Source organism: Schistocerca americana, chromosome 1, assembly GCF_021461395.2.
Source record: "Schistocerca americana isolate TAMUIC-IGC-003095 chromosome 1, iqSchAmer2.1, whole genome shotgun sequence".
In the NCBI taxonomy this organism is placed as follows: Eukaryota; Metazoa; Arthropoda; class Insecta; order Orthoptera; family Acrididae; genus Schistocerca; species Schistocerca americana.
The window spans coordinates 471,080,862-471,108,748 of record NC_060119.1 but is presented as its reverse complement, the minus strand read 5'-3'; the positions used below and the strand labels follow the sequence as shown (position 1 = coordinate 471,108,748).

The 27,887-nt window shown below is 48.3% G+C and overlaps 1 protein-coding gene across 1 annotated transcript in view; it reads left to right on the top strand.

Annotated features, from left to right (window-relative positions):
* The window catches only part of LOC124562705 (trichohyalin-like), a 51,132-nt gene extending 25,585 nt beyond the window's left edge, over window positions 1–25,547 (top strand). Inside the window, exons 2-3 of the mRNA XM_047130952.1 lie at window positions 7,057–8,147; window positions 25,254–25,547. Coding sequence (XP_046986908.1) covers window positions 7,057–8,147; window positions 25,254–25,547 — 1,385 coding nt within the window. The remainder of the gene's footprint in view (window positions 1–7,056; window positions 8,148–25,253) is intronic.
* Window positions 25,548–27,887: the final 2,340 nt, after the last annotated feature.

Here is a 27,887-nt window from a genome sequence, read left to right as displayed (position 1 = left end):
CCTGCTTCTCCGGACTGGAACCTTCCGAAGACTGTTGCAAAGTGTTTGCTTTCAGACGTTTCACTCCGTTCGTCAACGTCCATTACTGGCATGAAAATTCCAACCTTCGTCGCTGAGCAACAGCAGTCAACAAGGGTGCCTGAGCGAGTCGCCTGCTGTGGAGGCCCATACGCAGCAACGTTCGCTGAACACTTGAGGAGACACCATTGGTAGCCCATTGGTTCATCTTTCCTGTCAGTTACCCAGAGTTGCACCTCTATTCGCACGCACATAACTCCGCAGCTCTCATTCACCCCCGTGATCTGTGGCCAGTGGTGCACCACAGTTCCCTCGCGTCCGGTTTTGGATAGCTCAGTTTTACCATGCACGGTATACTTTAATCAAGGCGGCACGCGAACAATTTACAAACTTTGTCGCTTCGGAAATGCTTCTACCCTCGGCCCTAAGGCCAATGATCATTCCGGTTTGGGTGTCAGATGAATCGATCCGTTTCCGCATTACGACGACGACTGCAATCTGCTTCGTGTCCCCCTGGCACACTTAGTATATCCTCAACTGTTTGTGCTGCCACTTGTGTGAGTACTTATCGCACGTTGACGTCGAAGACAGGTAGTGCTCACAATGTGACTGGGCCATGTGGTATCGTTCTGTGTAGTATGTAACACAAAGGGTTTAACTAAATTGTTTTTACCGACTTCGTGGGCGGGTTCCTTACACCAAAAAGAGCCTAGTACATATGGGCTCTAAAATGCGTATCGTATGAGCTAGTGCATTTGTTCAATGGAAGAGGTGTGTTTTACAGTAGCAAAGATGAGCTAAGTACTCATAGCTTGTAAGGTATCCACTTTATAGCTTATGTTTCCAACACTTTTTCTTGTTTTGGGGTAACGAACATGTAGTACCGATCTAATGATCCCATGCAGTTAATCTTATGTATTCGTACATGCTGGATTTTCTATATTAAATTTGTTTACCTTATATTGTGTGTGTGTTTGTAAACACTGTTACTGGGAAGAAAACTTTTGCAACAAAATGTATTGAAACAATTTGGTTTGTATATAGTGAAAAGAACAGATTAAGCTGAAGTCATGTTTTGAGAACTGCCTTCAATGAAGGGTACTGGCACAGTATCTTGCTTCTGTGAGTGGTTGTAATGTGAAGGCTGCACACTCCACTGTTTGGACAACTGATAGTTAACAAAATAAGCTAACTAATGCGTTAAATCAGCGTTTAGCAAAGTAACACCCACCCCCGCCGTTACTTTGAATTACGTAAATAACATCACAACAACATTTAGTTATTTTCCCACTTTTATTTATTTTTCCAAAGGGGTAAGACAGGGGATCGGGCATTGCAGCTAGTATTCTTTTTTTTTGTTTTGGTTTTAGGGCGCAAAACTGCTATGGTCATTAGCGCCCGGTCCGTGACTTAGGAAACAGTAAAAAACCGAAATTGAAAACCAGCGGCAATGGGAACGAAAGTCATAAAATTGGAGAAACTAAAAGCAGAAGGAAGGCTTAAAAATTCACTACAGAATGGGGTTGGTTGTCCCCGAAAAAAAGCTTCAAATGACTGACGTCATTTCACTGGCACTAATAAACTTGAGAACGCGGTCGGCTGAGCGCGTGTCATCTGCTAAAATCGACGATATATCAGGCGATAGCTGTAGACGGATTTAAATAGGAGCACTCAATTAAAAGGTGTCTTACCGTCTACAGCTGAGAGCAGTGGGGACAGAGTGGGGGAGGATCGCCGCTTAAAAGATGTCGATGGCTAAAAAGACAGTGCCCTATCCGGAGTCTAGTTAAAATTACCTCCTCCCGACGACGCGTTCGGGAGGAAGAGGTCTAAGCACAAGGAAGAGCTTCCACGTCCCGCAATTTATTATGGGTAAGTATCGACCAATGCGTGTGCCATAAATGAACAACACGTCGACATAAAACGCTCCGTAGATCGGCGAAGCGAATCGATTGAATAGCTGGCCGAGGAAGAGAGACTGCAGCCTTGGCTGCAAGATCGGCCGCCTCATTTCCACAGATACCAACGTGTTCCGGGAGCCAGAGGAACGCCACGGAGACGCCCCCCAGGTGGAGCAAACGCAGACAGTCCTTAATCCGGTGGACCAGAGGGTGCGCAGGATAAAGAGCTTGGAGACTGAGGAGAGAGCTGAGAGAATCTGAGCAGATAACGTACTGTATCCGCTGATGGCGGCGGATGTAGTGGACAGCCTGGAGAACAGCGTAAAGCTCCGCAGTATAAACCGAACACTGGTCGGGAAGCCGAAATTGATTTGGGGTGTCGCCAACAATATAAGCACTCCCTACACCTAACTATGTTTTCGAGCCGTCGGTGTAAATAAATGTGGCGTCCGTCATTTGTGAACATAGAGCAGCAAATGCCCGACGATAAACAAGTGAAGGGGTACCATCCTCGGGAAATCGACGAAGGTCACGGAGCAGGCAGATCCGGGGACGGAGCCAAGGCGGTGCTGTACCCCAAGTTGTCAAGAAGGTTTTAGGAAAGCGGAAGGAAAGAGAATGGAGCAGTTGACGGAAGCGGACTCCCGGTGGTAGTAGGGAGGAGGGGCGGCCTGCATACCCTACATCAAAGGAGGCGTCGAAAAAAAGGTCATGGGCTGGATTAGCAGGCATGGAAGACAGATGGCTAGCATAACGACTCAGAAGGACTGCTCGCCGATTGGACAGCGGAGGTTCAGCAATCTCAGCATAAAGGCTTTCCACAGGGCTGGTGTAAAAAGCTCCAGACACTAAACGTAATCCACGGTGGTGGATAGAGTCGACACGCCGAAGAATAGACGGCCGAGCAGAGGAGTAGATTATGCTTCCATAGCCCAATTTCGAGCGCACTAGGGCGCGATGGAGGCGGAGAAGGACCACTCGGTCCGCTCCCCAGGAGGTACCATTCAGGACACGGAGGGTGTTAAGGGATCGCAGACAGCGAGCCGAAAGATAGGAAACGTGGGAGGACCAGCACAGTTTTCCGTAAACATAAGACCCAAGAATTTAGCGACGTTGGAAAACGGAAGGTTGACAGGACGTAGATGTAAGGAGGGCGGAAGAAACTCCTTACGTCGCCAAAAAGTAACACAAACGGTCTTACTGGGAGAAAAAGGGAAGCCGGTTTCGATGCTCCAAGGGTGGAGGCGATCGAGACATCCTTGAAGACGTCGTTCAAGAAGGCTGGTCCGTTGAGAGCTGTAGTAGATCGCAAAATCGTCCACAAAGAGGGAGCGCGAGACATGAGGAAGGAGACAATCCATAATTGGATTGATGGCAATGACAAACAGTACAACACTCAGCATGGAGCCCTGGGGTACCCCGTTTTCTTGGGAGAAAGTACGGGAGAGAGTAGTGTTCACCCGCACCCTAAATGTGCGCTCTGCCATAAATTCGCGAAGAAAAAGGGGCAGCCGACCTCGAAAGCCCCAAGAGAACAGTGTGCGGAGGATGCCTGTCCTCCAACAGGTATCGTATGCTCTCTCCAGATCAAAAAATATTGCTACTGTTTGGTGTTTCCGGAGAAAATTGTTCATGATATAAGTGGAGAGAGCAACAAGATGGTCAACTGCAGAACGATGCTTTCGGAATCCGCATTCGGCAGGTGTTAAAATACTGCGGGATTCCGGCCACCACGCTAAACGGTAATTCACCATACGCTCCAAAACCTTACAGACACTACTCGTGAGAGAAATGGGGCGATAGCTGGATGGGAGATGTTTGTCCTTTCCAGGTTTCAGAACAGGAACGACGATAGCTTCCCGCCATCGTCTGGGAAAAGTACTGTCGGTCCAAATTCGATTATAAAGGCGAAGGAGGTAACGCAGACTATGGGTTGATAAATGCAGCAACATTTGGACGTGGATACAATCCAGTCCTGGGGCGGAGGAGCGAGAAGAAGAGAGTGCATGTTGTAGTTCCCGCATGAAGAAAACAGTATTGTAGCTTTCACGATTTTGAGAGGAGAAAGCAAGAGGTAGCACTTCCGCTGCACGTTTCTTCGGGAGAAACGCTGGCGGGCAATTTGAAGAGCTCGAAATCTCAGCAAAGTGCTGACCCAACGAGTTAGAAATTGCGACGGGGTCCACTAATGTGTCATGCGCGACAGTGAGCCCAGAGACCGGGGAGAAACTAGGCGCGCCTGAGGACTGTCGAAGCCGACTCCAAACTTCCGAGGAGGGAGTGAAGGTGTTAAATGAGCTAGTGAAGAAGTCCCAGCTTGCCTTCTTGCTATCGCGGATGACGCGACGGCATCGCGCACGGAACTGCTTATAGCGGATACAGTTGGCCAAAGTAGGATGGTGACGGAAAATGCGAAGAGCACGTCGCCGCTCACGTTTTGCATCACGGCATGCCTCGTTCCACCAAGGAACTGGGGGGCGCCGGGGCAATTCGGAGGTGCGTGGTATTGAATGTTCCGCAGCTGTAAGAATAACGTCGGTAATATGTGTGACCTCATCGTCGACGCTGGGAAAGTGACGGTCATCGAATGTCGCTAGAGACGAAAAAAGTGTCCAATCAGCTTGGGCGAACTTCCAGCGTCGCGGGCGCATGTAGGGCAGTTGAGGCTGCAGTGTAAGAACACATGGGAAGTGGTTACTCGAGTGTGTATCATCAAGGGCGAACCATTCGAAGCGCCGAGCTAGCGGAACAGTACCGACCGCAAGGTCCAAATGAGATAAATTTGTCGTGGAGACAGACAAAAATGTAGGGACCCCAGTGTTGAGGCAAACTAGATCTGCCTGGTGGAAGACGTCTAGCAATAGTGAGCCACGTGGACAAGGATGTGGAGATCCCCAAAGCGGGTGGTGGGCATTGAAGTCCCCAACCAGCAAATATGGGGGTGGAAGCTGACCAAGAAGATGAAGGAGATCAGCTCGTGCCATTGGTGCGGACGATGGAATGTATACAGTACAAAGAGAGAACGTGTATCCGGAAAGGGAAAGACGGACGGCGACAGCTTGGAAGGAAGTGTTTAAATGGATTGGGTGATAATGGAGAGTTTCATGGAGAAGAATCATGAGTCCTCCATGTGCAGGAGTGCCTTCAACAGAGGGGAGATCATATCGGACAGACTGAAAATGAGGGAGAACAAAGCGGTCATGGGGACGCAGCTTTGTTTCCTGAAGACAGAAGATGACCGGCGAGTAGGATCGTATGAGGATCGACAATTCATCCTGATTGGCTCGAATACCGCGGATATTCCAGTGGATAATGGACATAGGGTGAACAGAAAATGGAGGAATGTGACCAAGGTTGCTGTCAACTCAACGACTGCTCAGAGCTTGCAACCGACAGCATGGAATGGCATTCAGCCGAAGGCAGAAGATTCTGATCCATAGGTTGGTCAGGAGCAGCTCCTGCCACCAGCGATCGGCCGGTTGATCGGCCGCCAGCAGTGCGCCTCGGCGACACAGAAGACGCCCGAGGGCGATTTCCGCCAGGTGGTGCGGTAGATGGGACACGCCTTGGCGGAGAATGAGAGGAACTGGGTTTCTTTGTAGCCTTCTTGGAAGTATGATGTTTAGAGGAAGGAGGAACAGATGATTGGGAAGTCGCAGTACATAAAAACTCTTCACGAGTATGCTCATATTTCGAAGTCTTGGTGTCTGACTTTTGGGCTCGAGATTTAGCAGAACTCGACGAAGGGTGAGTCAGGGAGTGGGCAGGCGAAAGTGGTGAGGTGGAACGGGCGATCTTTGCGCTGGCCGATCTTACGACCGTGGCACTAAAGGTGAGGTCGCAGGTCTGCGTGGCCGCCTCCTTTGTTGGCCGAGGAGAAGCAAGGACAGTGCTGTAATTTCCTGTCTGAGGCACGGTGAGCTGTCGACTGGCGAATAATTTTCGAGCAGCAAAGCTTGACACCTTTTCCTTTACTCTAATTTCCTGGATGAGCTTTTCGTCTTTAAAAACGGGACAATCTCGAGAGGAAGCAGCGTGGTCACCCATACAGTTGATGCAGCGAGGGGATGGAGGTGGACAAGCACCCTCATTGGCATCCTTGCCACACGTAACACATTTGGCCGGATTGGAACAGGACTGGCTGGTGTGATTGAACCGCTGACACCGATATCAACGTGTAGGGTTTGGGACGTAAGGGCGAACGGAAATTATCTCATAGCCTGCTTTGATTTTCGATGGGAGTTGAACTTTGTCAAATGTCAAGAAGACAGTGTGGGTTGGAATTATGTTCGTGTCAACCCTTTTCATAACTCTATGAACAGCCGTTACGCCCTGTTCAGACAGGTAGTGCTGAATTTCTTCGTCAGACAATCCATCGAAGGAGCGTGTATAAACGACTCCACGCGAGGAATTTAAGGTACGGTGCGGTTCCACCCGGACAGGGAAGGTGTGTAGTAGTGAGGTACGCAGCAATTTTTGTGCCTGGAGGGCACTGACTGTTTCTAACAACAGGGTGCCATTCCGTAATCTGGAACAAGACTTTACAGGACCTGCAATTGCGTCGACACCTTTCTGAATAATGAATGGGTTGACCGTGGAGAAGTCGTGACCTTCGTCAGACCGAGAAACAACAAGGAACTGTGGCAACGATGGAAGAACTGTCTGTGGCTGAGACTCAGTGAACTTTCACTTGTGAGCAGACATAGTGGAAGGTGAGGAAACCATTGCGGAAGAATCCCCCATGATTACCAGCTTCTCCGATGGCGCGCTCCTCCCTTGTGGGGGCCCTCTCTGAGGGCACTCTTGCCTTAGGTGATTGTTCACACCTCAGGTCACACCTCCCGACAAAAGGACGGAGGGACCAATCGGCAATTTCGGAAGGTATCAGCTCGGGTAATCACCCCTCCCTGGGCCTGGCTGTTACCAGGGGGTACGTACGTGTCCTACCTGTCTACCCAGGGCGGGGAATTACGCGTTACCCCGTCACCGGCTACGCATGGAAGTGCGTGGGTCGGCCTTCAGACACGCACAGGGAGGAAAAAAGAGAAAGGGAAAGGAAAAAACAGGGGTCTCAAACGCCGCAGCGGAGAAAAGGGCAAAGAGGAGAGGGAAGGAAAAGAGGAGAGGGAAGGAAAAGAGGAGAGGGAAGGAAAAGAGGAGAGGGAAGGAAAAGAGGAGAGGGAAGTAAAAGAGGAGAGGGAAGTAAAAGAGGAGAGGGAAGTAAAAGAGGAGAGGGAAGTAAAAGAGGAGAGGGAAGTAAAAGAGGAGAGGGAAGTAAAAGAGGAGAGGGAAGTAAAAGAGGAGAGGGAAGTAAAAGAGGAGAGGGAAGTAAAAGAGGAGAGGGAAGTAAAAGAGGAGAGGGAAGTAAAAGAGGAGAGGGAAGTAAAAGAGGAGAGGGAAGTAAAAGAGGAGAGGGAAGTAAAAGAGGAGAGGGAAGTAAAAGAGGAGAGGGAAGTAAAAGAGGAGAGGGAAGTAAAAGAGGAGAGGGAAGTAAAAGAGGAGAGGGAAGTAAAAGAGGAGAGGGAAGTAAAAGAGGAGAGGGAAGTAAAAGAGGAGAGGGAAGTAAAAGAGGAGAGGGAAGTAAAAGAGGAGAGGGAAGTAAAAGAGGAGAGGGAAGTAAAAGAGGAGAGGGAAGTAAAAGAGGAGAGGGAAGTAAAAGAGGAGAGGGAAGTAAAAGAGGAGAGGGAAGTAAAAGAGGAGAGGGAAGTAAAAGAGGAGAGGGAAGTAAAAGAGGAGAGGGAAGTAAAAGAGGAGAGGGAAGTAAAAGAGGAGAGGGAAGTAAAAGAGGAGAGGGAAGTAAAAGAGGAGAGGGAAGTAAAAGAGGAGAGGGAAGTAAAAGAGGAGAGGGAAGTAAAAGAGGAGAGGGAAGTAAAAGAGGAGAGGGAAGTAAAAGAGGAGAGGGAAGTAAAAGAGGAGAGGGAAGTAAAAGAGGAGAGGGAAGTAAAAGAGGAGAGGGAAGTAAAAGAGGAGAGGGAAGGAAAAGAGGAGAGGGAAGGAAAAGAGGAGAGGGAAGGAAAAGAGGAGAGGGAAGGAAAAGAGGAGAGGGAAGGAAAAGAGGAGAGGGAAGGAAAAGAGGAGAGGGAAGTAAAAGAGGAGAGGGAAGTAAAAGAGGAGAGGGAAGTAAAAGAGGAGAGGGAAGTAAAAGAGGAGAGGGAAGTAAAAGAGGAGAGGGAAGTAAAAGAGGAGAGGGAAGTAAAAGAGGAGAGGGAAGTAAAAGAGGAGAGGGAAGTAAAAGAGGAGAGGGAAGGAAAAGAGGAGAGGGAAGGAAAAGAGGAGAGGGAAGGAAAAGAGGAGAGGGAAGGAAAAGAGGAGAGGGAAGGAAAAGAGGAGAGGGAAGGAAAAGAGGAGAGGGAAGGAAAAGAGGAGAGGGAAGGAAAAGAGGAGAGGGAAGGAAAAGAGGAGAGGGAAGGAAAAGAGGAGAGGGAAGGAAAAGAGGAGAGGGAAGGAAAAGAGGAGAGGGAAGGAAAAGAGGAGAGGGAAGGAAAAGAGGAGAGGGAAGGAAAAGAGGAGAGGGAAGGAAAAGAGGAGAGGGAAGGAAAAGAGGAGAGGGAAGGAAAAGAGGAGAGGGAAGGAAAAGAGGAGAGGGAAGGAAAAGAGGAGAGGGAAGGAAAAGAGGAGAGGGAAGGAAAAGAGAAGGACAGAGGAAGGACGAAGACTTGCTAGTGTAGAAAGCAAGGAATTTGTAACAGTTTCGAGCACCCGTCTCCGGACGTAGGCACAGACCATACTCCCAGAGGGAGAGAAAGGGAAGGAAAGAGCCAGGGGTGAGGGGGGGGGGCGAAGATGGGGGACGGGAAAGGATGCGGAAAGGGAGGGTATGCAGCCCGGAAAGGAAGGAGGGCCACATTAGCTCAGATTGCCGTGCTCGCTACGCACGTATCCACAAAAAGAGTTGTGGACCCCCTGGGGGGAGCTAGTATCCTGTCTCGAGCTTCCGCGCCGAAGAAAAGGTACAAAAAGTTTTCGAACTTCTAATTACTCGGAAGTTGGTTGTCGCATAATTTATCATTTCATTTTATTTTATTGCATGATATCTTAAATTCTTCAGGGTTAAACGTTCCCGCAGTGTGATACTATCTTTTAGAGCGCTGCTTCTGAATTGTATTTCCAATGAAGTTGTTTTGTTTTACAAAGAGAAGTCTGAGTTGATGTGTCACTACGAAGTTGTGAACTGTGCGAACTTTAGTATGCTAATGTTTAACGAATCACTGACGCCGTGTGTTACGTGCTTATTTACCTGTCTGATGTTCTTAACAAGGCATGCGTGCCAAAGGCTGGAAAGTGTTTAATTTTTAACTTTAGTATATCTGCTCTGAACTTTGACCATTGCTTTCTCGCAATGTAACATTATGGTTTCTTAAAATTTCATTCCGATGAAGATATCCTTACAGGTGTCGAAACCTGTATCAGTATATCGAACAGCTGTTTTCAACGTGTTCGCTGTGCGATTCGTATGTTGACACTTATATACGGTTGCAGAGGGACAGTCACGTTCAAAACTGTACCAGGCATGTGTTATCCTGTATACTTGATTTACTTTAATGTGCCATATCAGCATGCGACCACCTAGTCTTGCTATGGATCACAAATATGCGATTGGAAATCATTTTAATAAATCTTCTGTCAACTGCGGCCAGCTAGTTTTCACTATCTGTCTATGGTGAGACTACATATGATGTGCTGCTAGACGTTCATACGAGACTTGCGCATTCCCTGCTTCACTGATCTAATATGATGATATTTTGACAGGAAGTTAAGATGTAAATAATCTTACAGCTAGGAAATTATTCTTGCATTCTGAATTTGTATAACCGAGGAGATTATGCCATAGCACGGCTGGGCACTGTGAGCAGAAAATTATTCTGCATGTCATTGAAGTATTAGGACTTCTTTATCGCTCCTAGTAGTCTGGCCTTTTTCAAACACACAGAAACCTTTGAAGATGCGTCCTGAAACCATATTATATGTGAATGATACAATATGAATCACTAAAATGGAGCTAGTAAAAATGACAATTTTTACAAAACTGGTGTTTTCGGACATAAAATTCCTGGTCATTCGACTGAGTGAACATTGGGAACCAACAAAAACCATCGGAAAGAAGTTGTTGAACAGGTTACGTTGTCAAGAACGACGCAACAGACGTGGATGTCTTAAGGGCAATATGTCCACTAAGCAACCTTGAGACAAAATAAATCTTTAACCTGACGAAGAATTCAAAGCTCCACGAACAGTATGTGCTCTGGTACCTAATTAGCCCTCATTTCTTCCGTATGTCCTCAAAATCGCCTAAGTTCAACACTTTCATGGTTCCTAAAACGGACCACAACTATTAAAATGCGAGCTCGTGCTCCATCTCTAAATGCGTCAGCGTTCATATGTGGATAAAACACCAAACACATTTGTTTCATCTGTCATTATTTAAGAGCATGGGGTCAGCTAGTGGGAGGAGAATGCGCTACGGAAAGGAACCAGCACAAGCTGGAGGCCAGTGGTAATGGCTAACTTAACCGCAGCACGTAACTGGAATCCAGGCGTTGGAGGAACGGCTGACGTCTGTCAATGGGCGGCCCCTTGACGTGTCGCGTAGGAAGCAGTTTGCATTGTAGGCCCAACAGGGGACTCCGACACTGGCGCTCACTGCGGTAGAAGGTGCGACGCTATGGGGCTACGCACGGATCCTCGCACGGCGCGCAGTCCTCGTTTGTGTAATGTCGGCTTGCATGATGTGTTTTAGTAATTAAAAATAAATTAAAAATTAAATACATATGCATATCAAAAAACATTTAAAAAAGGGACAACACAATTGCGTTATTAGACATGTGTGGTTGTACGAATTTTTAGGCTATCGGACTTGTTCTTTTACATTTCAATTATAGATGCAGGCAGCGGACTCTAAGTACACCAGTGCGTGTCATAGTACATAAAATCCTCCTTACTTGGTTTCACTTCACTTGAGTAAAAGATGCTTAATACTGGTTTCAAATTTCTTATTTCGAAACATATGTGATACAAAACACTCTTAGCCCGTCATCTTCCGAACGGCACTTGTAAACAGAACTTCTACATACAAGAGAGGGTGAAACAAAGTCATGTACAAAACAGTGAATCATGGTTTTTTCATCTGTCGGCGCCTTACCGCCCCTTCATTACTAACGTCTTTGTCAATTCTTATGGTCGATCGGTGTTCCAGTTTTTGTTTTTAATAAATTTTAACCTTACGATACCATGGGGTCTTTCATCATGTACCTACTCAATGACCAAAATAGTTGCCGTGTGGCATGACCGAAAGCACGGATTTGTGGCAGAGTGAAAGACAGTTCGTCGATGGCGAGAAAGCAAGGCAAAATGGAACAGAGGCTGCTGTGCGGGCAGCACCGCGATGAGCGTCAACGCAGGGCGTCTCCAGTTGTTCGTCGACACCATCCATTTGAATATTTCTTTTGGTCATCAGTCTACTGACTGGTTTGATGCGGCCCACCACGAATTCCTTTCCTGTGCTAACCTCTTCATCTCAGAGTAGCACTTGCAACCTACGTCCACAACTATTTGCTTGACGTATTCCAATCTCTGTCTTCCTCTACAGCTCCCTCTAGTACCATGGAAGTCATTCCCTTTTGCCATCTTCGGAATTGTGTGGATGATGCTTTTCCTAAAGTCCGATGGTATGTCGCCAGACTCATATTCTACACACCAACGTGAATAGTCGTTTTGTTGCCACTTCCCCCAATGATTTTAGAAATTCTGATGGAATGTTATCCATCCCTTCTGCCTTATTTGACCGTAAGTCCTCCAAAGCTCTTTTAAATTCCGATTCTAATAATGGATCCCCTATCTCTTCTAAATCGACTCCTGTTTCTTCTTCTATCTCATCAGACAAATCTTCACCCTCATAGAGGCTTTCAATGTATTTCTTCCACCTATCTGCTCTCTCCTCTGCATTTAACAGTGGAATTCCCGTTGCACTCTTAATGTTACCACAGTTGCTTTTAATGTCACCAAAGGTTGTTTTGACTTTTTTTTATGCTGAGTCTGTCCTTCCGACAATCATATCTTTTTCGATGTGTTCACATTTTTCCTGCCGCCATTTCGTCTTAGCTTCCCTGCACTTCCTATTTATTTCATTCCTCAGCGACTTGTATTTCTGTATTCCTGATTTTCCCGGAACGTGTTTGTACTTCCTCCTTTCATCAATCAACTGAAGTATTTCCTCTGTTACCCATGGTTTCTTCGCAGCTACCTTCTTTGTACCTATGTTTTCCTTCCCAACTTCTGTGATGGCCCTTTTTAGAGATGTCCATTCCTCTTCAACTGTACTGCCTACTGCGCTATTCCTTATTGCTGTATCTATAGCGTTAGAGAACTTCAAACTTATCTCGTCATTCCTTAGTACTTCCGTATCCCACTTCTTTGCGTATTGATACTTCCTGACTAATGTCTTGAACTTCAGCCTACTCTTCATCACTACTATATTGTGATCTGGGTCTATATCTGCTCCTGGGTACGCCTTACAATCCAGTATCTGATTTCGGAATCTCTGTCTGACCATGATGTAATCTAATTGAAATCTTCCCGTATCTCCCGGCCTTTTCCAAGTATACCACCTCCTCTTGTGATTCTTGAGCAGGGTATTCGCTATTACTAGCTGAAACTTGTTACAGAACTCAATTAGTCTTTCTCCTCTTTCATTCCTTGTCCCAAGCGCATATTCTCCTGTAACCTTTTCTTCTACTCCTTCCCCTACAACTGCATTCCAGTGCCCATGACTATTAGGTTTTCGTCCCCCTTTACATACTGCATTATCATTTCAATATCCTCATACACTTTCTCTATCTGTTCATCTTCAGCTTGCGTCGTCGGCGTGTATACCTGAACTATCGTTGTCGGTGTTGGTCTGCTGTCGATTCTGATTAGAACAACTCGGTCACTGAACTGTTCACAGTAACACACCCTCTGCCCTACCTTCCTATTCATAACGAATCCTACACCTGTTATACCATTTTCTGCTGCTGTTGATATTACCCGATACTCATCTGACCAGAAATCCTTGGTCTTCCTTCCACTTCACTGACCCCTACTATATCTAGATTGAGCCTTTGCATTTCCCTTTTCAGATTTTCTAGTTTCCCTACCACGTTCAAGCTTCTGACATTCCACGCCCCGACTCGCAGAACGTTATCCTTTCGTTGATTATTCAATCTTTTTCTCATGGTAACCTCCCCCTTGGCAGTCCCCTCCCGGAGATCCGAATGGGGGACTATTCCGGAATCTTTTGCCAATGGAGAGATCATCATGACACTTCTTCAATTACAGGCCACATGTCCTGTGGATACACGTTACGGTCTTTAATGCCTTCTGCATCCTCATGTCGTTAATCATTGCTGATTCTTCCGCCTTTAGGGGAAATTTCCCACCCCTAGGACAAGAGAGTGCCCTGAACCTCTATCCGCTCCTCCGCCCTCTTTGACAAGGCCGTTGACAGAATGGGGTGACTTCTTATGCCGGAAGTCTTCGGCCGCCAATGCTGATTATCAAAATTTAGCAGTGGCGGGGATCGAACCCGCGACCGAAGACATTTTGATTATGAACCAAGGACGCTACCCCTAGACCACGGGTAACTTGATTGTTGGTGTGTTTTGCTGGTGTCCAGAAGAGACCGGTGGTTGACAGCCAAAGGCAAGGAACGCTGGACTGCTCCGTTACTGAAAAATCGTGCAGAGTAAATCACAGTGGTTCCGTGTACGACGACAATGTGAAGTAGCTTCGTGCTGTTGTGGCGGTTCTGGAGTGCGGGGAAGTCATTAGGGATTGTGCCACATGAATTACAACCTCGCACAAGGGGGCCATGATACATAAACTATTTTACGGTATTGGTATCATATTGCTCATGGAGAGATTACCGTATCACCATTGTGAATTGTATGACTTATTTTGTACTGCATTACACTTTCTTGCATGTGTGGTAATTAGCTTTATGTGGTCCTTTGGCATTAGTTTGCTAGATGGTGGAGGTCGATGGTAGTACTGCTGCATCTTTCAGTGGCATTTGCTTGTCTCTGTACTTAGTGTGTCCCTGTGTACCCATATATTTTATTACAGACACATTGGTTCCCCTTGGTATTCACTTGTGAAATCATCTGGGCTGAGTAAGATTATCGTCGAATATATATATATATTTCAATCTGATAAGAATACCTTAATTGTTGTTATATTACTGTGCCCATTTTAAATCCGGATTTTGACTATATGTATCTAGGCCGAATATAGATTATTTCTGGTATTGTCAGTTTCAATGTATCTTCGTTACCCAGCGTAAAGGTTGTAATTTGTGCGAACTTCTATGTTACGATATGTAATTATTAATAAAAATGTGATTAATCTGAGCTCACGCTTGCACGTCCACAGTAAAAACCGCACTGAACCGTAACTGGAGTGCTACGCAACTACCTTGGCACTGGCTTCTCGTTATTCAGTAAGAAGCACAAAACCTGGTTCAGCATAGTAACCTTTTCTCCTATTTTTTGTCACTGCGAAATTCGGCTCAAGCAGGCTTGCTTGTGATGGAAGTATAACTCTTGACCATTCTCCTATGTATATGTTCAAATCTAAGAAAAACCTATGATGTGGGTATAAGAATATTATTAAATTACTCTTCCGACACGGCATGTTTGCTAAAGTACGCTTTACTAGCACTTTAAAATTGACGTCAGGGGGCGAGATCGGGACTTTACAATTTACTGGCGAAGGTGTGTCAGGTGAGTCGTGAAGGGGGAACTCATGAGGATTCAGAAACACCTCTGACTTTCTCCGATACCTCGCTGAATCCGAGCCAGTGTAATATTCTAATTTGACGAAAACATTCATAAATCCGAACACTGCCGATCAGGACCAGCTGAACTGACCGATTCGTTTATTGCGTTACAGATTGTGGTGACACTTCAACGCTATCTGTTTAGCGTTAATTTTAAATTTACATTTAAGAGATTTCGGTTTGCACTTTTCAAAGCAGTAATGACAGACTCCACTAGTAGCAGCACTTACCATACTCGCATCGTTGCTACATTCCCATTACGAATTTGTTCGTGGTATTTACCGTATGTAGAGCTTTTACACCATTCCTGGTTTTATATTTTAAGATATGAAGAGGAAATGGATAAGTTAAAGTTAGATATAGTGGGAATTAGTGAAGTTTAGTGGCAGGAGGAACAAGACATTTGGTCAGGTGAATACAGGGTTATAAATACAAAATCAAATAGGGGTAATGCAGGACTAGGTTTAATACTGAATAAAAAAATAGGAGTGCGGGTAAGCTACTACAAACAGCATAGTGAACGTATTATAGTTGCCAAGATAGACACGAACCCCCCAGGCCTATTACAGTAGTACAAGTTTATATGCCAACTAGCTCTGCAGATGAAGAAGAAATTGAAGAAATGTATAATGAGATAAAAGAAATTATTCAGGTAGTGAAGGGAGACGAAAATTTAATAGTCATGATTGACTGGAATTCGAGAGTAGGAAAAGGGAAAGAAGGAAACATAGTAGGTCAATATGGATTGGGGCTACGAAATGAAAGAGGAAGCCGTCTGTTAGAATTTTGCGCAGAGCGTAACTTAATCATAGCTAACATTTGGTTCAAGAATCATGAAAGAAGGTTGTATACATGGAAGAATCCTGGAGATACTAAAAGGTATCAGATAGATTATATAATGGTAAGACAGAGATTTAGAAACCAGGTTTTAAATTGTAGGACATTTCCAGGGGCAGATGTGGACTCTGACCACATTCTATTGGTTATGAACTGTAGATTAAAACTGAAGAAATTGCAAAAAGGTGGGAATTTAAGGAGATGGGACCTGGATAAACTGACTAAACCAGAGGTTGTACAGAGTTTCAGGGAGAGCATAAGGGAACAATTGACAGGAATGGGGGAAAGAAATACAGTAGAAGAAGAATGGGTAGCTTTGAGGGATGAAGTAGTGAAGGCAGCAGAGGATCAAGTAGGTAAAAAGACGAGGGCTAGTAGAAATCCTTGGGTAACGGACGAAATATTGAATTTAATTGATGAAAGGAGGAAATATAAAAATGCAGTAAATGAAGCAGGCAAAAAAGAATACAAATGTCTCAAAAATGAGATCGACAGGAAGTGCAAAATGGCTAAGCAAGCATGGCTAGAGAACAAATGTAAGGATATAGAGGCTTATCTCACTAGGGGTAAGATAGATACAGCCTACAGGAAAATTAAAGAGACCTTTGAAGAACAGAGCGACTTGTATGAATATCAAGGGCTCAGATGGAAACCCAGTTCTAAGCAAAGAGGGGAAAGCAGAAAGGTGGGAGGAGTATATAGAGGGTTTATACAAGGGCGATATTCTTGAGGACAATATTATGGAAAGGGAAGAGGATGTAGATGAAGATGAAATGGGAGATACGATACTGCGTGAAGAGTTTGACAGAGCACTGAAAGACGTAAGTCGAAACAAGGCCCCCGGGGTAGACAACATTCCATTGGAACTACTGACGGCCTTGGGAGAGTCAGTCCTGACAAAACTCTACCATCTGGTGAGCAAGATGTATGAAACAGGCCAAATACCCTCAGACTTCAAGAAGAATATAATAATTCCAATCCCAAAGAAAACAGGTGTTGACATATGTGAAAATTACCGAACTATCAGTTTAATAAGCCACAGCGGCAAAATACTAATACGAATTCTTTACAGTCGAATGGAAAAACTGGTAGAAGCCGATCTCGGGAAAGATCAGTTTGGATTCCGTAGAAATATTGGAACACGTGAGGCAATACTAACCTTACGACTTATCTTAGAAGATTAAGGAAAGGCAAACCTACGTTTCTAGCATTTGTAGACTTAGAGAAAGCTTTTGACAATGTTGACTGGAATACTCTCTTTCAAATTCTAGAGGTTTTTTTTTTTTTTTTTTTTTTTTTTGGTAGGGTTTAAGGGCGCTCAACTGCTGAGGTCATTAGCGCCCAGTCACTGGTGTTAGAGCACAAGTAACCTGCTAAAACTCAAGGGGATGGGGGGACATCAAAAGGACCTGACAAAGATGCAGATGAAATAAGTAAAAGGTTAAATGTCTTTGGTCAAGCCAGTTAAAGTTATAAAACGCAGAAGACGAGCAGCTGCTCGAGCGTTATCAGCTAAAACATCCGGTAAGGTAGATGGCAGGGACAGGACAACACGAAATTGACTAAAACGGGGACACGACAATAAAACACGGCGCACCGTTAATGCCTGACCACAAGGGCACTGCGGGGCTGGGTCACCAGAGAGCAGGTAGCGGTGGCTAAACCGGCAATGCCCAATCCGCAACCTGGTCAGAAGGACCTCCTCGCGCCGAGATGGTCGGGAGGAAGTTGTCCAAGCAGTTGGGAGTGGTTTTACTGCCCGGAGCTTGTTTCCTTGGAGGGATGACCAAGCATCCCACCACAAGGACACAAGCCTCTTACATACATCCCCACAAACGTCAGATGACGGGACACAATGGGAGGCTGGCCGAGGCTGGAGGACTGCAGCCTTGGCTGCAGCATCCGCAGCCTCATTCCCAGGCACTCCTACATGTCCGGGGACCCACAGAAAGCTGACAGAACCGCCATTATCAGCGAAACAATGGAGGGACTGCTGTATTCGTTGAATCAAGGGATGGACCGGATAGGGAGCCCCAAGGCTCTGAAGAGCACTGAGTGAGTCAGTGCAGAGGACATACGATGAATGGCGGTGGCGGCGGGCATACTGAATGGCCTGATGGAGAGCAAAAAGCTCGGCCGTAAAGCTGGAACATTGGTCAAGGAGCCGGTATTTAAAGGTGGCGGTCCCGACGACAAAGGCACAGCCGACACCATCGTCAGTTTTGGAGCCATCGGTGTAAATAAAGGTGTGACCAGCAAGTCGAGCACGAAGTTCGACAAACCGTGAGCAATACACTGCAGCCGGAGTACCCTCCTTCGGGAGTGAGCTGAGGTCGAGATAAATACGAACCGGAGCCTGGAGCCAAGGTGGTGTCGGGCTCTCACCCTCTCTGAAGGTGGTAGGGAGGGCAAAATCCAATTGTCGAAGCAGGCGACGGAAGCGGACTCCGGTGGGCAGCAGGGCAGACACATATAACCCGTACTGACGGTCGAGAGAATCAGCGAAGAAGGACTTGTAAGAGGGGTGTTCGGGCATAGACAACAGCCGGCAGGCATACCGACACAGCAGTATGTCGCGCCGGTAGGTCAACGGTAACTCGGCAGCTTCAGCGTAAAGACTCTCGACAGGACTAGTGTAGAAGGCTCCGGTCGCAAGACGTATCCCCCGATGGTGGATGGAGTTGAGCCGGCGTAAGAGGGATGGCCGAGCGGACGAGTAGACGAAGCTCCCATAATCCAGCTTCGATCGGACTATGGACCGATACAAGCGAAGCAGGACAGTGCGATCCGCTCCCTAAGATGAACCGCTAAGAACTCTGAGGACATTAAGGGAACGTGTACAACGGGCCGCCAAATAAGAGACATGTGGAGACCAACACAGTTTCCGGTCCAACGTGAGCCCTAGAAACTTAGTTGTGTCCACGAATGGGAGAACAACGGGACCGAGATGTAAGGATGGCGGAAGGAACGCTTTATATCGCCAAAAGTTGATACAAACCGTCTTCTCTTCAGAGAACCGGAAGCCATTTGCCACGCTCCATGAGTAGAGGCTGTCTAGACAACGCTGGAGGCAGCGCTCCAGGAGGCATGTTCTCTGGGCACTGCAGTAGATCGCGAAGTCATCGACAAAGAGAGAGCCTGAGACATTAGGTGGAATGCAATCCATAATTGGATTGATCGCGATGGCAAAAAGGGCTACGCTCAAGACGGAGCCCTGAGGCACTCCGTTCTCCTGGAGGAAGACGTCGGACAATACGGAACCCACACGTACCCTAAACTTTCGATCCGTTAAAAAGGAATCAATAAAAAGGGGCAGACGACCGCGTAGGCCCCACTTGTGCATAGTGCGGAGGATACCTCCTCTCCAACAGGTATCATAAGCCTTCTCCAAGTCGAAGAACACGGCGACCGTTTGGCGCCTTCGCAAAAAGTTGTTCATGATGAATGTCGACAAGGTCACAAGGTGGTCAACAGCGGAGCGACGGCGACGAAAGCCGCATTGGACATTAGTAAGTAGTCGTCGAGATTCAAGAATCCAAACTAACCGAGCATTAACCATGCGCTCCATCACCTTACAGACACAGCTTGTAAGAGAAATGGGGCGGTAACTAGAAGGAAGGTGTCTATCCTTCCCGGGTTTGGGTATAGGAACAACAACGGCGTCACGCCAACGCATGGGGACCTGACCTTCGGTCCACACGCGATTGTAGGTACGAAGAAGGAAGCTTTTGCCCGCCGGAGAAAGGTGGGCCAGCATCTGAACGTGAATGGCATCTGGCCCCGGAGCAGAGGACCGGGACAGTGCAAGCGCACGTTCGAGTTCCCGCATAGTAAAGGGGGCATTATAAGTCTCCAGATTCAGCGAGTGGAAGGAAGGTCGCCGAGCCTCGTCTGCCTCTTTCCTGGGAAGGAAGGCAGGATGGTAATGGGCGGAGCTTGAAACCTCCGCGAAAAAGCGGCCAAAGGCGTTGGAGACAGCCACAGGATCAACAAGGACCTCATTGCCTGAGGTCAGGCCAGGTACTGAGGAGTGGGCCTTAATGCCCGACAGCCGGCGCAGGCTACCCCAAACAACGGAAGAGGGAGTAAAACTGGTAAAGGAGCTCGTGAAAGAGGCCCAGCAAGCTTTTTTGCTGTCTTTGATGACTCTACGGCATTGCGCTCGGAGTCGTTTGTATTCAATACAATTCGCCAACGTAGGATGGCGGCGAAAGGTGCGTAAAGCACGCCGTCGAGCACGGATAGCGTCCCTACAAGCCTCGTTCCACCAGGGGACGGAAACGCGACGTGAAGAAGAAGTAGTACGAGGTATGGAACGTTCGGCAGCATTGATAATAACAGCCGTGAGGTATTCGACCTGACTGTCACAACTGGAAAAATCGCGGTCCGGAAAGGTCGCCAGGGAGGAGTAAAGTCCCCAGTCAGCTTTCAGTATGTTCCAGCGCGAAGGACGTGGGGATGGGGTGTGGTGCAGGAGACGAACGACACAGGGGAAGTGGTCGCTCGAATAGGTGTCAGAAAGGACATACCACTCGAACCTACGGGCAAGAGTGGTAGAACAGATCGAGAGGTCCAAGTGGGAGTAGGTATGAGTAGAGTCCGAGAGGAAAGTCGGGGCGCCGGTATTGAGGCAGACAAGATTGAGATGGTTGAAGACATCCGCCAAGAGTGAGCCTCTTTGACAGGATGCAGGAGAGCCCCAAAGGGGATGATGGGCATTGAAGTCGCCAAACAATAAGAACGGCGGGGGAAGCTGATCGATCAGGTGCATCATGTCAGCCCGACTAACAGCAGATGACGGTGGAGTGTAGACAGTACAAACGGAAAAAGTAAAAGCAGAAAGAGTAATGCGGATAGCTATTGCTTGGAGTGGGGTGGTCAATGGGATGGGATGGTAATATACATCGTCCCGAACGAGCAACATGACCCCACCATGAGCTGGGATACCGTCCACAGGGGCGAGGTCATACCGCTCCGAGGTATAGTGGGAAAAGGCAATACGGTCAGTCGGGCGCAACTTGGTTTCCTGGAGACCAAGGACGAGCGGACAGTGCAGGCGGAGGAGCAGTTGTAATTCCTCCCGATTAGATCGAATACCCCTTATGTTCCAATGAAACAACGCCATTGCTAGTCAAAAAGTTGGGGGAACGAGACGGGGAAGAGCTGGTCACCTCGATGGCCGCGGAGGGCCAGGTTGCGAGGCAACAACGCTACAACTGACGGCAGGCGGATCCGGTTCCATCGACTCGTCGCCAGCTGCGGCCGCTGTCCCTGATTGTGTAGGAGGGGCCGCTTCATTTGCCGACAAAAGGCCGGCGGAACGCCTGGCAGCAGAGTGTCCCGGCGAAACTGAGGACGGCCGGGAGCAGCGACTCACGGATGAAGCGTCAGATGAAACGCGCCGGGGTGGAGAGGGGGATAGAGATTTCTTCTTGGAGGCCTTCTTGGAAGGCCGAGGAGGCACAGGGATGGTGGGCTGGACCCGAAGAAGGTCCTCACGCGCGGGGTCCGTTTTGGAACGCCGGACCTCGGAAGCTGGGGTCCGGAACGTTTCCCCGATGGACGCCTGAGAAGAGGATCGCTTCTCAGGTGGCGTGGGGGGAGGAGGAGGAGGAAGGGTGGCCCCTGGGGCAGGGGGGGTGGGGGCCGCGGGGGAGGAGGATTTGGAAGGGAGGGATTTGGGAGGCGGAGGCAGAGCCCCCTGACGGGCAGAGGAGGCGGAGGGGGGACAGGATAGAGGTGAGGATACAGCGGAAGGAGTGGACACAACTGAGGCAAACGAAGTGGCCAGTGACACGGGATGAAGGCGGTCATACTTCTTCCTGGCCTCAGAATAAGAGAGCCGATCCAAAGTTTTGAGTTCCTGTATCTTTTTCTCCTTCTGATAGGCGGGGCAGTCCGGGGACCTAGGCGAGTGGACGCCAGGACAATTAGGGCACCGAGGTGGTGGGGTGCAAGTATGTTCCTCACGAAGAGGACGTCCACAGTCGCCACAAAGGGGCTCAGCCTCACACCGGGACGACATGTGCCCAAAGCGCAAACACCTAAAACAGCGCATAGGAGGCGGGACGTAAGGTCGCACGTCGCACCGGTAGCACATCACCTTTACCTTCTCCGGGAGAACGTCCCCCTCGAAGGCGAGGATAAAGGCCCCGGTGTCGATGCGACGGTCCTTGGGGCCGCGCTGGACTCGCCGGACGAAATGCACGCCGCGGCGCTCCAGGTTGGCCCTGAGCTCCTCATCAGATTGTAGCAGGAGGTCACGATGAAAAATGACCCCCTGCGTCCTATTGAGTGCCAGATGTGGGACAATGGAGACTGGGATGTCCCCTAGGCGGTCGCACGCCTGGAGTGCCGCCGATTGTGTGGCAGAGGTGGTCTTGATAAGAACGGACCCCGATCTCATCTTGCTGAGAGCCTCGATTTCCCCGAAGACGTCCTCAATGTGTTGAACAAAGAACATGGGCTTGGAGGTGGCGAACGTCCCCCCATCTGTTCGAGAACAGACCAAATAGCGGGGGAAGTACTTCGCCCCAAGCCGGCGGGCCTGTCCCTCCTCCCAGGGAGTGGACAAGGGGGAAAGGGCAGGAGAACCAGAACTAGAAACGGTACCTTTTCTTTTGGAAGACTCGGCCGCAGAGCGACCTGATACATGTTGACGTTTCATGTGCGAAACGTCCGCCCCGATACCACCCACTCCGACCAGGGGCTCTCCCCACGGGCGCCACCCAGCCGCAGCAAGGGCCACCTGGCAGGATGACCATTGCCGGGAGTCCTGATGCCCCAAGGAGACGGGCATCTACTCCTTGGCCAACGTGGGGAGGGTGCAGCTCAGGTATCGGCAGTACGATCCCTGTGTTGTCAGGGGGCTACAACCTAGAGGGTACATGACGACCCCACCACAACGGGCTGGCTACCATGCTGGATTTCTGGTGCCATGGAAAGTCCATCATGATCGCTAGTGCAGATGGAGAGGCACTATGGGCGTAACGTGGACAACCCATCAGGCGTTTAGGCCCAATTTGAGGAATAATGGGTATGGTGACAACGCCGGTGCAATGCTGAGTGCCAAGGTCTGAGTGCACTTAGGACCAGTGGTACACCATGTAAGGTGTCCTTCCCCAAAAGGCTCGTACTTCTGTAGAATTTTGAAAAATGGAGGTCAAACCCCAAGGGGGACCATCACATTAAGGCCAAAACATTTGAGACTCCTTTTAGTCGCCTCTTACGACAGGCAGGAATACCGCGGGCCTATTCTAATCCCCGGACCCGCAGGGGGGAAATTCTAGAGGTGGCAGGGGTAAAATACAGAGAGCGAAAGGCCATTTACAATTTGTACAGAAACCAGATGGCAGTTATAAGAGTTGAGGGACAGGAAAGGGAAGCAGTGATTGGGAAGGGAGTGAGACATGGTTGTAGTCTCTCCCCGATGTTATTCAATCTGTATATTGAGCAAGCAGTGAAGGAAACAATAGAAAAATTCGGAGTAGGTATTAAAATCCATGGAGAAGAAATAAAAACGTTGAGGTTCACCGATGACATTGTAATTCTGTCAGAGACAGGAAAGGACTTGGAAGAGCAGTTGAACGGAATGGACAGTGTCTTGAAAGGAGGATATAAGATAACATCAACAAAAGCAAAACTAGGATAATGGAATGTAGTCGAATGAAGTCGGGTGATGCTGAGGGAGTTAGATTAGGAAATGAGACACTTAAAGTAGTAAAGGGGTTTTGCTATTTGGGGAGCAAAATAACTGATGATGGTCGAAGTAGAGAGGATATAAAATGTAGACTGGCAATGGCAAGGAAAGCGTTTCTGAAGGAGAGAAATTTGTTAACATCGAGTATAGATTTAAGTGTCAGGAAGTCGTTTCTGAAAGTATTTGTATGGAGTGTAGCCATGTATGGAAGTGAAACATGGATGATAAATAGTTTGGACAAGAAGAGAATAGAAGCTTTCGAAATGTGGTGCTACAGAAGAATGTTGGAGATTAGATGGGTAGATCACGTAACTAATAACGAGGTATTGAATAGGATTGGGGAGAATAGAAGTTTGTGGCACAACTTGACTAGAAGAAGGGATCGGTTAGTAGGACATGTCCTGAGGCATCAAGGGATCACAAATTTAGCATTTGAGGGCAGCATGGAGGGTAAAAATCGTAGAGGGAGACCAAGAGATAAATACACTGAGCAGATTCAGAAGGATGTAGGTTGCAGTAGGTACTGGGAGATGAAAGAGCTTGCACGGGATAGAGTAGCATGGAGAGCTGCATCAAACCAGTCTCAGGACTGAAGACCACATCAACAACAACATGAAGAGGAATATTTAAGTCCAAAGAATGAACTATTTCAACAAAAGAACCATTGTTTTCAGACATATAAAAATGAAATACGTCGGACGAAAAACTTTGCTTGAAACCTCAACTGTCGAAGGGCCGTCGCACAAATCAACATAATATTTACACTCACGATTATCGCACACTGTTTTCCTATATTTATAACAAATAATTGATGAGCGTAACCTCCCCCTCCCCTCTTCACGAGGGTACCGTTAGAGGACTCCTTGGAACTACTGGATAATCATTTCGGCGAAGACACAGTGGAATTATTCCGCCAAGCGCTCACGACCACATATTTCCAGTCTGGGGGCAAGTTTTACCAACAGGTGGATGGAGTCGCTATGGGATCCCCACTGGCACCATGTATCGCTAATCTGTGCATGGAATACTTCGAGGATATCGCCTTTGAAAGAATACACCTTAAACCCAAGATATTTTATCGGTACGTGGATGATACGTTCGCGGTGGGGCCGCACGTCGAGGACACCCTAATGGAATTTCTCAACCATCTGAACAGAATACACGATAACATCAAGTTCACAATGAAATTGTAAGAGAATGGGTACCTACCCTTCCTCGATATTCTGATAAAGAAGAAAACGGACGGTCTACCGAAAGAAAACACACACAGACCTGTACCTCAACGCCAACAGCTGTCATCACCCAGCACAGCGGAAATCCGTGTTCACTACTATTGTCCGCAGAGCTCATGACATGTGCGACAAGGACAGTGTATCTACTGAGATTCAGCACCTGAAGAAAACCTTCCAGAAGAATGGATACATCGTAACGCATGTTAGATTCGCTCTCAAGATGAGCAAGATGGAGGAGGAGGAGGAGGAGGAGGAGGAGTAGGAGTAGGAGAAGGACCTTCAGGGAGGAGGAGGAGGGGGAGGAGGACCTTCAGGGAGGAGGAGGAGGAGGAGGAGGAGGACCTTCAGGGAGTAGGAGAACCTTCAGGGGGGAGGAGGAGGAGGAGGAGGAGGAGGAGGAGGAGGAGGAGGAGGACCTTCAGGAAGAAGACAACAAGGAAGGTCTGGCGTTCCTACCATACGCAGGGCTGCCCACGGTCAAGATTGCCAGGATACTGGAAAAGAACAAGATAAAAACCATCTTCCATCCTCCAGCAAACATCAGAAATGTGTTGGGCTCAATGAAGGACAACTTGGGTCTAAGAAAACCGGGTGTCTACAGCATTTCCTGAGAATGTGGGAATATATCGGACAGACGCAGCATTGCGTAACACAAGGCATCTCTGAACATGTGAGAAGCGTCCACCTCGGACAAAAAGAAAAATCTGCGGTAACGGAATACAGCCTCAGTGAAGAACACACTTTTCAATTTGAAGAAACCAAGAGATAGTGTAGAGCGAAAGGTTTCCGGGACTATCATTAAAGAGGCAGTGGATATACCGGTCAGTGATAACCTGGTCAATCGGGATAGTGGCTTCCTATCTAGCAGCGCGTGGAACACAACATCATCAAGATTGAGACGAGAGCACACCGACGGAGGCAGGTCGGTTGCGGCAGATGAAATAAACAGGCCGCACCGAGGCGAGACGCGGACCACCACCACCACCACCACCACCACCACCACCACCACAACCACCACGCGCCGCCGCGCCGATTCTGCTCGCGCCTGATTGGCCCCACCGGCACCGAGGATGCAGAGAAGGCCGTGGTCCAGGGGCTATAAAGATCCAGACAGGAATAAAACACTGCTCACCTAGGGACCGATAATTACGGACTACGCCAGCCAGGGCTCCTTCGCAAGGGATAAGCCCGTGCTCGTAGAGGCCAATGCTAGCTTTCCTCCTACTATGCCCAAACTTCGACGCTTCCATTGGAGTTATGGCTGACGCACGAAACGCACCTCGCTCGTCCGAATCTATCGAGAAGAAGCAAGAACTCAACGCCACGAGAGACGCTGACCTGTATCAGGCAGGCATTTCAATATCCAGCAGTGTCGCGCTGGATCCAGATGAAAGCCTGAAGCTTCCCAGTGGCTTAATGCCAACTGCTACCAGGTGTTCCACGCCAACAGAAGAACGTCCTGGGACTGCCAAGAGGAGAAAGACGGATGAGACAACCCCGAACTGGTCAGCTAACGAAAATCGACACAAGAAGTCCCGCCCCATTCCAGATGAGGGAGGATTCATCTCAGCCACCCGGACGGTTCCTGCCCGCAAGATCACGAGCGCCGCTCCGATACCAACAAATAACTCTTTCGCGGCTATGGAAGCCAACCCAACAGACCAAAACGACACCTCGGCCACCACGGCCCACATTACTACAAAGTCACAGAAACCACCTCCCATCATCATAGAATTCAAGGAGACGTACAAAATCATCCTGCGAACTATCAAGGGCCTTCTCAGTAACTCTTTCCACTTTAGAACAGCCGGTAATGATCTTTACAAGTTTCAAACCAGAACTACCGCGCATTTCGTGGAAGTCACGGAGGAAATCTCTAAAAGGCAGTGGGGATTCTACACCTATTCCCCTGAAATTCCCCTTCAGTTTCTCGTGTGATGATCTGAGGGAAGAACTCGAAGGCTTTGGAACTGTCCCCAGGTCAATCTCCAGAGTACAATCGCCAAAAACACACAAAGCCCCCCCCCCCCCCCCCTCTTTAAGGTAGTGCTTACCAATACACCAGACAATCGAAAATTGCTGACACTGAAGACCATAGCCAACACGGACGTCACAATTGAGGAACCTCGGGGAAAAAGTGGCCCCACAATCTGTTATCGACGCCAAGGCATCGGCCATCTGGCCAGACACTGTGCAATGCCCAGTATAAGTGCGTGAAGTGCAGCGAAGAACATACGTCCAAAGAATGCCCCAAGGATAAAGACACTTCCCCCATATGTGTCCAATGCAACAAATCACATTGCCAGTTACCTCAGTTGTGAAGTGATCAAATCCTACAGGACCAGACAAAAGGCAACCACACACCAGCGTCTCACCTACGCTGCTGTCGCAGCTGACAGTAGAAACACAAATGTTGCAGCAATCAACGCCAACACTGCCCCATCTTCTAAGGCCAACTCCACCACCGATGGCGTGCTCAGGTCATTCCCCATCTTCCAGCTCCACCCCCTCTGACCATTGCTGCGCCCCAGCAGCACACAATCAGTTCCGGATCGCCAACAACTCAAGCACAACACAGCACGCCCAACTCTCAACACTACTCCCTCCTCCCCCCCCCCCCCTCCCCCCTGGGAGTTCAACTTGATCTCAGTCTTGCAAACCATGACGAAAGCCATCACTGACACCCTCCAGGCTATCATGGCCACCATTCCGCAGCAGATTTCTGATGCAGTTCAAGTTGCCTTACAGGCCATTCCAAAGCCAGCCTCCACCACTAAATATGGCAGCTACATTTGGACTAACTGTGTGTACGTGGAATGCCAATGGAATCCGCACTCCAGTAGGCGAGTTTCGCCAGTTCCTTCAAGACTAAAGAATCGACGTGTGCCTTGTCACCGAGACACACCTGGAACCTGATGTATGTGAGTCGCCAACTACAGCTGTTTCTGGACGCACCGGCCGACTGCTGGTGGAGGAACAGCAGTCTACGTAAGAAACTCCCTGATGCATCATCAACTGCCACTCCCAGCACTAGCCATAGTAGAAGCCACATCAGTTGCAGTCTAAACATCATCAAGAGGCCGCATACAATTCATCACAGTCTACAAGCCACCTCGTTGCCATCTAGAACAAGCAGACTTCGAGGCGTTACTGTCACAACAGGGAAACCTTTTTGTTGCCGGCGACTTTAACGCAAAAAATACTAACTGGAATTGCCGCATCACAAATATCAGTGGACGCCGTCTCCTACGACTCGCAGAAAGAAACCATGCCATCATTGTCGGACCAAGCGACCCCACATGCTTTCCGGAGTCCAGGCCGATGTACTGGACATAGCCATGGTGTTACTGCCACCACCAGAAGGGCCCTTACCTCAGATAATGAACCAG